The sequence below is a fragment of the Mus pahari genome, chromosome 18, assembly GCF_900095145.1.
Source record: "Mus pahari chromosome 18, PAHARI_EIJ_v1.1, whole genome shotgun sequence".
NCBI classification, from domain to species: domain Eukaryota; kingdom Metazoa; phylum Chordata; class Mammalia; order Rodentia; family Muridae; genus Mus; species Mus pahari.
The window spans coordinates 5247130-5260766 of record NC_034607.1 but is presented as its reverse complement, the minus strand read 5'-3'; the positions used below and the strand labels follow the sequence as shown (position 1 = coordinate 5260766).

Genomic DNA, 13637 nt, shown 5'->3' with positions numbered 1-13637 from the left:
ACCAAAGAACATCTTAGGAATATATTTCTAAAGTCCTTAATAGTTTAGATTGATGGAAGACACTAAGCCCATTATTTGCTATAACACATCTGGTCTGACTACAGAAATTAATGTGGCCATGTCTCTTACCTAATCTAGCTCAAACATGAATAAGAAACAAATTAGTGCAAAGAAGATTTTATATCTTATACATTCTTAAGCTGAAGTAGAATTGCTAAGTTATAAAGAACTCTCTATACATTCTATTAACTCTATGATTGAAACAAATTCATCCCTGCCTATTTTGTTCACATTAACACCCTTCAAGAATGTTTCTACTTTTGAGAGTCTGTCTGCCTAGTGGGATATTAGAAAAGCTCCTCACTGGTAGGGACAATCAAAGAGATGAAAAGAACATTGGATCAAAATGTAAAGACTCACACCTAAAGAAAATAGTAGGGTGGTTCCTGTTCTGAGTCTCCAATAAAAAGACATTATTCACAAAAAAAAGAAAAAAGTATTAAATGTAAAGATGCTTGAATAGGAAATGCAACCAGGGTAGTGGACAGGAAGGACAGGAGAATTTAATGAAATCCCACTTTCAGTACAGCACTAGGTTAAGTACTTATTGTGCAGTCTCTGACTTAAATGAAATCAAAATAACAAATATTCACAGGAAACTTATTTTATCATGCAACACAATGGTTAAATAGCATAGCTGCTCACCAGGAGAACTGCTGGAAGACTCAAGAGATTGCTTTAATGTCTCCCTAAGGAGCAATTTTTAATGAATTGTAAGTCTTGTCCTTCCCTTTGCTATTCTAGATTCCATTGCTCAATCTATGCTGTGAGAGAGACCCACTGACAAAGGACAAAGTCTGGGTTGCTGCCAATTCTTGCTACAGTTAGAAAATTGTCTCCATAACAATTTCTTCTTAAAATACAAGACCCAGGATGAACTGCAGTCAAGCTCCTGGCTTCATCCTCATGGGACTGTCTAGTGATCCAGAGAAAAGGCAGCCCCTCTTTAACATCTTTCTTGCTCTCTACTTGCTGGGACTTTTAGGGAACCTACTACTTCTCTTAGCTATTGGCACTGATGTCCACCTCCACACCCCCATGTATTTCTTCCTCAGTCAGCTCTCACTCATGGATCTTTGTTTCATCACCACCACAGCCCCTAAAACGCTGGAGTCTCTGTGGACTGGAGATGGATCGATCTCATTTTTTGGATGCCTGACTCAGTTTTACTTCTTTGCTGTTTTTGTTGACATGGATAACCTGCTTCTAGCAGTCATGGCTATTGACCGCTATGCTGCTATCTGCCACCCACTGCACTACTCAGTTCTCATGACTCCTTTTAGATGTGGCATTCTGGTCGGTGGGTCATGGGGAGTAACTAATTGTTTGTCTCTGACCCATACTTTGTTGCTTTCTCCATTGTACTTTCGTACCAATCAAGAGATTCCTCATTTCTTCTGTGAATTTGGGCCTCTCTTATTGCTTTCCTGCTCAGATACTCACCTCAATGAAATCCTGATGATAATTTTGGTTGGAGTTATAGGAATCAGTGTAGTTCTCTGCATTGTAAGTTCTTATGGTTGTATTTTTTATGCTGTGGCTAAGGTTCCATCAGCACAGGGGAAAAGGAAAGCATTGTCCACATGCAGTTCCCACCTCTCTGTACTTTTCCTTTTCTACAGCACAGTCTTTGCTACCTACCTGAAGCCCATATCTAGTTCTCATTCCTCTGAGGAGGTGGTAGTTGCTGTCATGTATACCCTGGTAACTCCCACTCTGAATCCCTTCATTTATAGTCTGAGAAACAAGGATGTTAAGAGTTCATTGAGAAGAATCCTAAACATGGAGTAGTCCCAGTAATAGGACCATCTGTCAGGAAGGATCCCACCCCACATCATGCAAGGTGAGTCACTTAACACAATGGCTCATGGGAGAATTACATTATTACTATGGCTTAAGAACCACATTGAACACAAATCTGGCAATTTCTGTGAAGATGTCTCTGAAGAATTCCACTGAACAGAAAAGATCCACATTGAATGTCGGTAGCACCATTATTTCCATAGAATTATCCTGGAATGATAAAGGGAAAAATTAAAAAAATAAAAATAAAACAGGCTTGCTATCATGATTCATCTATTTTTCCTTGTTGATCGCAGATGCAATGTAGCCCTATCTTCCTTCTGTGCTTTACTCATCCTAGTGTCTTGTATCCTTCAAAGCATGAATAAAATTAATCTTTCATTCCTAAATTGCTTGGTACATGTTTTGGTAATGCAACAAGAAAAGTAACAAATAAAATGATCGACAGGAAAAAAAATACTATGTTGGGCTTGTTATTCTCTGCCTACTTATGTTCATATTTCTGATGCATGAATATCTACTGCTATCACTACAATCATGTGATAATTATTAGAATTCCTACCAGTGATTTAGTAACAACAGCCCCTCATATCTTAAAAGGTTTTACTGCATCTCATGTTTGGGAGATATAGTGAATTTAAATATTTTGGTCTTTCTCTAATATCCTTCCTTCAGCTGAACCTGGAAACCACTGACAAATCATGTTAAAGAGAACTTTAGAGTTCACAGAAGTTAAATCGCAAGTAACAGGTCAGGAAGCAGATGAGTCTAACAGTAACCCAGGTCAAAAGGAGCAAGATGAGAAAGAACACAATTTTATTCCATCTTTTAATGGAGAGTATTTTATAGATTTCCTTTTAAAATAATTTATTGCTCTGGATACTGTGTGTGTGTGTGTGTGTGTGTGTGTGTGTGTGTGTGTGTGTGTGTGTGTAGAGTTGCTTATGACCCATCATTTTGTGGGAAAGCAAATTTTGTGGGACCATCAAGTTCCGTGCTCAGACCTAATCTAGGAAAGAACACTACTAATGTCATACCACAATAATATAGACGAGCACTCTTCTAGATTGATGTTTATATTGGTATTTTGTTTGTATAGTTATGTCTTCATTAGTCATTAGCACCAGTGCTGTATACAGCAATGGGCTACAGAATGGCAGTTCAGGACACATCTTTACAGTGTGATGATCATCTCAATGTACTATGTTGTATTCAGTGAGCAACTCACAGTAATTCCCCTAATCTTTTAAACTAACATGAGAAAATTTTTTAACTACTATCTTCCCCTCTTCCCCCTGAGCACAGATCAGGAGACCTAAAGTGGAATTTTTAGAAAGAACATAATTACTCCATCGCCAGCCCATTGTGAGAGACTTTTCTATCAAGACACTGACAATCAAATAGAAAATTTTCTCTGCCCTACTTCTTAGGTCACATTTCAGTTGGTTTAGAGTAGAGAAGCCTTTTTAGTGCTTGCTGCACCTCCTGATTCCTCAAGGTGAAGATGAAAGGGTTGAAAATAGGGTGACCACTGTGTAGAGCAGGGCAATGACCTTGGAGAGGAGTGTGCAAAATAAGGACAGCAGTGTGCACAGTGTACCAGACCATGAGAGATCCATAGAATGTTTTTACCACAACCAGGTAAGAGGAGAATGTGGAGAAGGTCTTGGTCCTTCTGGCCCCAGAGGGGATTCTCAGCACAGTCACCACAATCTGAGCATAGGACATCAGAATCAGCCCAGATGGTACAGTTAGGAAGGTAACAAAGAGAGCAAATGTAGTCATCTGGGCCTCTCAGGTATCTGAGCAAGCCAGGACCATCATAGGTAAAAGTGATCAATTATGTTGGGACCAAAGAAGGCTTCCTTCTCTCCCTGAAACTGAACTTACAGATGGTTTGAACTTGTTCCTGGGTGCTGACAATCAAAACTGGTCCCATTCCACTAGAACAGTCAGTGTATATAACTGCTGAGCCATCTCTCCAGACTCACTTCCTTAAAAGAAAAATATACTGCTTTTTCAGCTCTTATTCTTCCTCAAAGTTTTTCCTTGTATAAACTTATTGTTTAACCAAGTTCATAATTCTGATATTTCAAAACCCTTAAAGACAATTCTATCCAGTACTTGTATCATATAATTATAACTCCATAATCTTTCTAGTCAAACAGATTCCCCTTCATTTGTAACTTGCAACATTCTTAAAATGCCTATCAGATTTATTCATCAACCACAGAGTGTCACCTTCAAAAACCATAGCTAGCTACTACAAGTTAACTGACAATTTTGCTGGGATCTCATAATCACTGTCTCATAGCCATTTGTACTTCAACCGCCTCTAGAGTCTTGCGCCTTTTCATCCTCTTTTTCCTCTTCCTCGTTCATCTTCTTTGCAAGACAGGACTTCTCTGTGTATCATGGTGACCTTGCAGCTGGCTCTCTAGACCAGGTTGGCCTTGAACTGGGACATCTGCCTGCCTCTGCTTCCTGAGTGCTGGGATTACAGGTATGTAATGCCACCACCTGGACAGGGCCTACTATCTGAATCCTTCTCATATAGTTCTGATACACCGGGGGTTTGGGGACAAAGCCAAGATGGTATGGGCCAAGAGGTCCTCTGCATCTCTTCTGAACAGGAGCCTCTGATGCCAGAGGCCTTCATAGAACACTAAACAAAGCCATCCCCTAATCCTGGACCTAAGACCCTATAAGGGCCTAAAATTCACATAATAAGTCAAGTACCCCAGTACCTCCCTATCATATCACTGCCTCCCTCCCTTCCCCTAGAAAAAGCCCCTAACTCAGCCCAGCTATGAGACTTCACTGACCTTCTCCTGTGAACTCAGGGGACCCACCTGAAAGCTGGCCTCAATAAACCTGCCTTTATACTTTTATTTGAATCAATTAAATTTATTATATAGGTAAAAACTCCTACAAAATTCTACCATTTTGGGACAAACATTAAAATACTTAAGCTTTGTGGGCCACTTTTATTCAATCTATTACATTCCACTCCATGTAGCCCATAGCCTTGTAGTCATATCATAGTATAAAAGTCTCCGCCGTCTATCACAGTCTTGACACATTTTATAATACCCACACCAAAGTCTCTACTGACACTTGAAGCAATTTCATTTTTAACACCCTATAACATCAAAACTCAAAAGCAAATTACATGCTTGAAATTCTGAAGTCTTAAAATTATTAAAGTTAAAAAAAATCCATACAAAATAATATATGACCTTCCACTGTATTTCAGATAACTGCCAATATAAACCTGTTAGTCCCCAGTGCTCAGTCCTTCTTCCCTTTCTCATTTTAGTTATTCCCTAGGTGGTTTCATCAATGCTCAGAACATTACAGATAACTCACATGGCATCATGGTTCAAATCAATTTCCTCCCCTGAAGATAAAGGGTAGAGGAGATGACTACATATAAGCCCATGGAAGATGTAGTGCTGTCAAATGCCAGCCACACTCTGCTCTCCAGCCTTCTCCTGAACCAGGCACAAAAGACTGAGCCCATTGAACACATGAGGTTTGTGAGTTTTCATGATTTATTTCCTTTCAAATGTTAAAAATCTTCCAATTTTAACAGCATGAAGTACGGCTTTTGTCGAGAATGTTAAAAAAAAAAAAAAAAAAAAGCTATATCTACATCCTTATTTTTCAATAGGGAAGAAGCTGCACATAGAAACCTAAAGTTTCACAAGGGATGAAGAAGTCCCGGGTCCCCCTGTGGCACAGGTGAGAAAGGGAAGAGACACAGGTATGGGGAAGACATTCAGTCCTCAGGGAGGCCCTGAGCTGCTCACTTTGTCACACTGTGCTGTCAGGAGACACACCATGAGATGCCAACTACAGAAAGAGATATTGAGGGCTTTGGATTCATAGTACAGAAGGAGAGATCAGAATACATCCTGTAATACTCAATCCCATACAAGGTAGGGCTTTCTTTCATATTGGGGAAGAAAGTAGAAGAAATTCAGACTATTCCCTGGGAGAGGTGATACTCTAAAGTTCTCAACTCAAAATGTCCCAGTGTCAGAGTCCCCATAACCCAGGGGTCTATCCTTTGTTCCACCACATGCTACAGGTTAGGCCCTGCAACTTCTTACCTTTCTAAATGGTGAAAGAAGCATCAGAACCTTAATCACTGTTCCTGTCTGTAGCAGAACAAATGAGACTTGATTAGATCCCAAGATGAACTGGCTGTGTTCCCCCATGGGCTCCTGTCTACTTTATCTCATATCAAGATCTATATCCCACCATACTTACTGGCAGTCTGAGTATAACTGATGTATCTTTCCCCTGTGAAAAGAAAACAGTGGGTAAGAGTCTAGGAAGGCTGCAGGGCCATGAAAGTCTATGAAAAGCCTTAATCCTACCCCAAAGGAAGCTACTAGAATTAGGACTGCAGACTCAGGGAAGGATCTAAAACTTGTGAGATATAAAGGAAGTGTAATAAAGTATTTTGGAGGATCTGTTCTCAGCAGGAACCTTCCACTCTGATTATGGCTTTACTTTCCATGATCCCATGCACAGCAGATTGTCAGCAAAGAGACTCAGGCAAGGCTCGCATTTGTTTGTGATATTTCTTCCTAGTTAACTGTTCATAACTCTGCATCAGTGTGACTTTCATTAATATACCCATGCAAACATGAATATGGAGGCCTCTCTGATACTTTATGCACCTTAACTAAACACCTCTAAAAATGTAGCTAAAGGTCTTTACATGAATCAAAAATATTTTCCCAGATTTGTAATTTTGGAAATTTAATCTTTTAAGATTTAGTTATTTGTGATTTAGATGTAAGTTGTTTAAACTGTGTATATTGAGTCTATCTGCATGTGGTTGATTCACATCTATAATCTCAGTACTAGGGAAGCAGAAATAGGAGAATCCCTGGAGTTTACTGGCTGGCTGATCTAACCTAAATAGTAAGATCCTATCTCAAAAAAAGATAAGGAGGATGGAGGGAGACATATAATACTGATGACTGTATTACACATACATACACATAAACACAGACATACATACACATATACACAAGCAAACACACACACACATACACATGGACACATAAACACATACATACATACACATACATACATACCTATATATATACATGACTGAGCGAATAGCTACATTATAAACACAGCATATATTATATACTCATATATAAACATTACATTACAATGATAACATAAAGTAAACTGTTGTGTCTTTTGATATAATGGGACACATGTCTTCTCAGAGAAGAGGCAGGGACAATTTCAACTAAGACCTGGAGTCCACAGGTGAGAAGAAGGACTCAGTCAACATTTTGCTTACCTGCACCCCTCCTCTTGCACACCACAATAGTGAGCACACCTCCCAGGAGAACCAGACTAGCAATGATCACCATAGTGAGTACAGATGATTGAGAAGACCTTCCTAGGAAAGGTGTGGAGTGAGAGAGTCATGATGCCCAGTTCCCACTCCTGACCTTAATCTAGGCTCCTTCTGTCCTTGACTCTGTTACCCTTCTCTTCCTTACCCCATTTCAGGGCAACGGGCTCAGTTAACCCCTCATTGTGCACATAGCATGTGTATCTCTGCTCCTCTCCAGAACGCACCAACACAACTGCCCACTTCTGGAAGGTCCCATCCCCTGAAGGCCTCATCTCCACAAGGTCCATGTCCTAGGTCAGGTCCTCTCCATCCCTCTGCCAGGACAGGGTGATTTCAGCAGGGTAGAAGCCGAGGGCACAGCACCTCAAGGTGACATCACTTTCGGATCTATGATGATGGGTCAAATGTACCTTTGGTTGATCTGGGTGGAGAAAAGTTGGAAAATTCAAGCATTTTTCATTCATTTTGTGTAGGAGGCTACCACCCCTCCCCTGGGCTACACAAAGCTGCACCTTAAAGATGGCGCCTGTCGGCTATGGAGCTTGTGGTAAACAAGTCCATATTTGGCCATGATTTGTTCCTGCTCTTCTGGTTGGCTAAGGCCACACGCCTGGTGAGGTGATATGGCCTGCTGCGATTGGAGTAGATAGGAGAGTATAAAAGGGCTTGCAGCTCAGGGCTCAGGGGAGATGAAGAAAGAAGCTTGCTGAATAAACTGCTGTTAGAAGGACTGGTGGTTGCATCTTCCTTGCTGGTCAAGAGAGCAGATGCAACAATTTTGGAGAGTCGTTTTAGATCATGTGAGCATCCTCTGGATGAACAGAATTAGGGTAAATGAGGGATGCAAGCACCATACGGGAGCCTGGATCCAGGGACCTAGCATGATCCATTCTTTGGAATGTTCTAAAATCAGGGTTAGTACACTGGATAGTTTTATGTCAACTTGACACAAGCTAAAGTTACATGAGAGGAGGGAATCTCCATTAACAAAATGACTCCATGAGATCAAACTGTAGGCAAGACTAGAGGTCATTTTCTTAATTAGTGATTGATGCTGTGGGGTCCAACTTATTGTAGGTGGTTTCGTCGCTGAGTTGGTGGTCCTGGGTTCTATAAGAAAGCAGGCTGAGCAAGCCATAGGGTACAAGCCAGGAAGCAGCACCCCTCCATGCCATGTAGATCAGTTATTTGACTTTCTGCCCTGATGTCATTCAATGACAAACAGTGCTGGAAGAGAAAGCCAAATCAACCCTTTCTTCCCCTTGCTTTGGTCATGGTGTTGCTTTGTAGCAATAGAAGCCCTAAGAGAGAATCTAATACGACTCTTCACATTTCCCTTCTCTAGTCCTGATTAGGTTGAGCAGAGAGACACACAGCATCAGTGGACTGTGATCTCCAAAGACACTGGGGGTGGGCAGAGAACCAAACCTGAAAGAGGTCATGGTTCACAATGAGCTGCAGACTGAATGGAAGTGCGTGGTTGCTTATCTCAGAGAGTTTTCTCCTTCCAATCTTGGGAGAGATTCAAATGTTTTGAAAGTAGGGTCAGCCCTGGGGACAGTCCCTCTCTGATGTTAGATCAGGAAAGCCAGTAGCACTCTTCCTCCTCCTGCTGCAGAATTCCAGCTGATCTGGTATTTCCTCCCTCCCCAGACATCAAGAGCCTCACTTGTATGTTTGAGGGGTTATCTTTGCTTACTAAAGTGGTCCCTAGTTGTACCTCATACCTTCTCACTGAAGAGCTCCTTGCCATTCCTCAGGAATCTGTGGAGCATCTCCAGGCACTCTCCCTCCACATAGGCCCTGAAGTACTCTGCTGTGCCTGCTGACTCGAACTTGCTCTTCATGATCTGAGACACCATGTCCACTGCAGTACAGGAGCACAGGTCTTCATTCAGGGTAATATAATCCGAGCCATCATAGGCAGCCTGATAGTGGGCTCCAAGAAGGCACATGTCTGGCCCTACCTCACAGGAAACTATCCACTGCAGGATGTGAGAGCCTAGCCACAACAGGGTGTCAGCCTGGACCACCTCCCCTGGCTCCACCCACCAGCAGTATTTGAAACTAAACTGAGAGTGAAACCAGTAAAAGGTTTCTGAGGGCTCTGAAGCCCAACTCCAAACATCTAACCTGGCACCCAGGGCTATTCTAGCATGGCAGTAGGTTGACATATAGGAAGGAGTCCGACCCAGGCCTGGGATCACTCACTGCCTTCACTCTGGTTGTAGTAGCTGAGCAGGGTCTGAAGGTTTGCTCTGGCACTTTGTGCAATGTTCTTGACCTTGAGTTTCACCTTCTTCCTGGTCTTTCCTTCTCCATCCAAAGTTCACGTGGCTCCATCCTCGGAATTTCCTCAATGCTACCACAGCGCTGAAACTGCATATTGTCCATGTAGCCCACAGAGATATACTGGTGCTCCCAAAGGTATGACAGGGCAGTGTGGAAATAGTGGAAATAGTGCAGTGAATGTGAGCCTGGTGGTTGAGCAGGGTAATATCAGAACCCTTCCCTGATAACTCTGGGCCAGTACTCAAGCAGTGGATTGGGGGGTGGGGCAGGCAGCAGAGCTCAGGACCAGGTGGAGAAGGGATCCTGAGCATCTGGCCCAGACATCCTGGGTCCTCCCTTTAGAGGTCATTTCCTCCCTGATCCCTGAACTCAACAGTAGCTCTTTGGTTAACAGCCAAAGCAACCACCAAGATCTGCAGGATAGCACAGTTGCTTGAGGACCCCACCCTTCCCATGGTAACCCTGCTTAGATTCTTTAAGTACCTGCCAACCAATTATAATAAGAACTGTGGAAGTATCATCAGTATCCAGGCAAAAGTACCTGACAAGTTTTCAGAGTTACAGACAAGTGAAACCTCAGAGAAAATGGGGGAAATCTCCAATGCTGTGTTAAGCCTGGAAACTGGGCTTAGATTTGACCTGTGTTCTCCTACACTGAGTACTTAATGTCAAGTTTCCTAGAATAATCCTAATATTCTAGGATAAGTATGTTCTCTAAAACAAAATAAATAACAAAAACATTTTTTTGTTTTATGTGTACTGATGTTTTGCTTATATTTATGTCTGTTCACCTCGTGAATGCCTGGTGCCAGCAGAGGCTAGAAGTTGTCATCTGACACCCTGGAACTGGTGTTACTTGTCTTATTAATTGCCACATGAGCACTGGAAATAAAACCCANGTCCTCTGGCAGACTCCATGGATAACTTTTATGAGTTAGGTCTACCAATAATAATCACAATAGCAAGTTAGAGTTTAAGGTCATACTTGGGTGTGCAAACTTATAAACACAGTCTCCAGGATACATAGGATTTTGGAATGAATTCAAGGTTGTCTTCAGCTATTGAGTTCAGTACCTGCAGCTGCCAGTGGCCAGGGATTACTGGGTCCCTGAAAGGATATATGAGGTTTTGGATGGAAAAGGCTGAGAGAGAAATAATGAGCCAAGACAAAGTTCTGATCAAGGCCAATGTTTACTTATGAGTCTGAGGTTATAAAGGGGGGAACATATCCCCCACCACACCAGTATCTCATTGCTTCATCAGGATTGCTACTTTGTCAGAATAGTGTCAGGAAAACTGGTTCAGCCTCTCAGCAGGTAGTGGCTTCTTGGACAAAAGCTGTAGATGTGGCAGGACAATAGACTTTACCTAGATTGGAAGACTCCACACTAGGTGGGCTTGCTGGCTGTGGCAAGCCAGGGCTGAGAAGCCTGCTCAAGACTGGGGGAAGGATACAGTTCCCTTTTTATTTATTAAAAACAGATGGACTGGGCCATAAAATTTACTTATCCTCCTTGGTCTTGCCTGGAAATTATGGTGGCTGGCAGCCATGCCTGTCTTAGGACTGAATCTAATTGGCCTTTTTCTAACAAAACTCTGAGTACATGTGCAGCTTGTTTGTGTTTATTTGCACAAACATGACATTTTAGTGTTTATTAAGAAAAAAACAGAGCCTTTGGGACATGCCTCTGTTTTCGGTTGAAATAAAAACTATAGACCTGTGGCCTGTCTTTGGCTGCTGAACCTCATTTCACACCTTTTTCCCAATCAAACCAAAGTTACAATATGTTCTCAATGTATTTCTTCATAGGGATGAATCACTGCCATCTGCACTTTGCTGAAGGAGAATGTGTTTGGAGGTAACCAATCCACTTGAAATGCAAAGTCAAAGTTGAAAGCAACAGGAATAAGGGTGTCTGTGGGGATGTCCCAGTCACTCAGTTCAGTTGCAAATTATCAGCTATTAGACCCAAGTCTGGCCTCCTGGTGTGGGGGAGGTAGCTTTGAGAATCAACAGAAAAAGTGTTACTTCTCATGTGGAGGCTATGTTCCAAGTTAAGTCTGCTGGCCAATAAAGATTTTAAACTATCTTCATAATAGGAATCTCCAATATGGGATTTATTTCTAAACCAGTCCATGATTGAGTCAGGACAACTGGTCACATTAAAGGAAAGAGAAGAGTTATTATAACTCCACTTTGTGATGAATCTATCTAAATCAGTTTCCACAGTCTCTATATTCTCTGTCCCACAATGTTTAAAAGCTTGAAGCAAGGCGATTTAGCATGTGTAATCTGGGACAAAAGCAAGCAAAGTTGGGTCAAGAACATATGCCCAATACAGCTTTCTTCTCACTTTCTCAGGACACTCAGCAAGCTCACAAGTAAGCATTATTCTTTTGGGGAACAGGTAGAAACAGAGGACACTGAAAACAAGTCTTCAAAATTTTCTTATTCAAATGGAAAGAGTCTTCTTTAGTCTCAGTGTAAGCTGGAAAATAGAAATGTCATAAAATACAATTTATTTTGCAAAAAGTGTCTCAGATCAGCATGGAGGCATGATTATAACCCCAGCAATCAAGAAACTGAGAGAGGAGTCTGCTTGAGTTGTGGTGGGTAATTTTGGAGACCAAAGAACATCTTAGCAATCAATTTCTAAGTCCTTAATGGTTCAGATTAATGAAAGACACTAAGCCCATTATTTGCTACAACACATATGGTCCGACTCCAGAAATTAATGTGGCCATGTCTCTTACCTAATCTAGCTCAATCATGAATAAGAAACAAATTAGTGCAAAGAATTTTTATATCTCATACATTCTTAGCCAAAGTGGAATTGCTATGTTATAAAGAGCCGTCTATACATTCTATTAACTCTGTGATGGAAACAAATTCAGCCCTGCCTATTTTCGTCATGTTAAACCCCTTCAAGAATGTTTCTACTTTTGAGAGTCTGTCTGCCTAGTGGGATATTTGAAAAGCTCCTCACAGGTAGAGACAACAAAAGAGATAAAAAGAACATTGGATCAAAATGTAAATACTCACACATAAAGAAAATAGTAGGGTGGTTTCTGTTCTGAGTCTCCAATAAAAAGACATTATTCATTTAAAAAATGTAATAAATTAAAAGTTGCTTGAATAGGAGGTGTAACCAGGGTAGTGGAGAGGAAGGACAGGAGAATTTAATGAAATCCCACTTTCAGTACAGCACTAGGTTAAGTACTTAATATGCAGTCTCTGTCTTAAAAGAAATCAAAATAACAAATATTCACAGGAAACTTATTTTATCATGCAACACAATGGTTAAATAGCATAGCTGCTCACCAGGAGAACTGCTGGAAGACTCAACAAATTGTTTTTATGTCTCCCTAAGGAGCCATTTTTAATGAATTGTAAGTCTTGTCCTTCCCTTTGCTATTCTAGTTTCCATTGCTCAATCTATGCTTTGAGAGATACCCACTGCCAAAGGACAAAGTCTGTGTTGGTGCCAATTCTTGCCTACAGTTAGAAAATTGTCACCACAGCAATTTCTTCTTAAAATACAAGACCCAGGATGAACTGCAGTCAAGCTCCTGGCTTCATCCTCATGGGACTGTCTAGTGACCCAGAGAAAAGGCAGCCCCTCTTTAGCATCTTTCTTGCTCTCTACTTGCTGGGAATTTTAGGGAACCTACTACTTCTCTTAGCTATTGGCACTGATGTCCACCTCCACACCCCCATGTATTTCTTCCTCAGTCAGCTCTCACTCGTGGATCTTTGCTTCATCACCACCACAGCCCCTAAAATGCTGGAGGCTCTGTGCACTGGAGATGGATCAATCTCATTCTCTGGATGCCTGACTCAGTTTTACTTCTTTGCTGTTTTGGCAGACATGGATAATCTGCTTCTAGCAGTCATGGCTATTGACCGCTATGCTGCTATCTGCCACCCACTGTTCTACCCACTTCTAATGACTCCTTGGAGATGCGAAGTTCTTGCCAGTGGGTCATGGGGAATAGCTCATTGTGTGTCTCTGTTCTGTACCTTATTGCTCTCTCAGTTATATTATCATACCAATCAAGGGATACCTCATTTTTTCTGTGATTCTAGGCC

At 41.5% G+C, this 13637-nt stretch overlaps 2 protein-coding genes and 1 pseudogene across 2 annotated transcripts in view; 2 read left to right on the top strand and 1 right to left on the bottom strand.

Moving 5' to 3' along the window:
* Positions 1-933: 933 nt before the first annotated feature.
* Positions 934-1851, top strand: LOC110335915 (olfactory receptor 24-like). Its single transcript, XM_021218355.1, has one exon. It carries the CDS (start codon positions 934-936, stop codon positions 1849-1851), a length of 918 nt encoding a protein of 305 aa, XP_021074014.1.
* Positions 1852-7175: 5324 nt separating this feature from the next.
* On the bottom strand, positions 7176-10002 carry LOC110336020 (annotated as a pseudogene).
* A 3096-nt stretch (positions 10003-13098) lies between these two features.
* LOC110336019 (olfactory receptor 1361-like) overlaps positions 13099-13637 on the top strand; it is a 69152-nt gene continuing 68613 nt past the window's right edge. The window contains exon 1 of the mRNA XM_021218443.1: positions 13099-13634. Within this exon, the coding sequence (XP_021074102.1) occupies positions 13099-13634 (536 nt within the window). The remainder of the gene's footprint in view (positions 13635-13637) is intronic.

Coding starts and splice junctions, on each gene's coding strand:
- LOC110335915 (XM_021218355.1), top strand. CDS start 934: ATGAACTGCAGTCAAGCTCCTGGCTTCATCCTCATGGGACTGTCTAGT.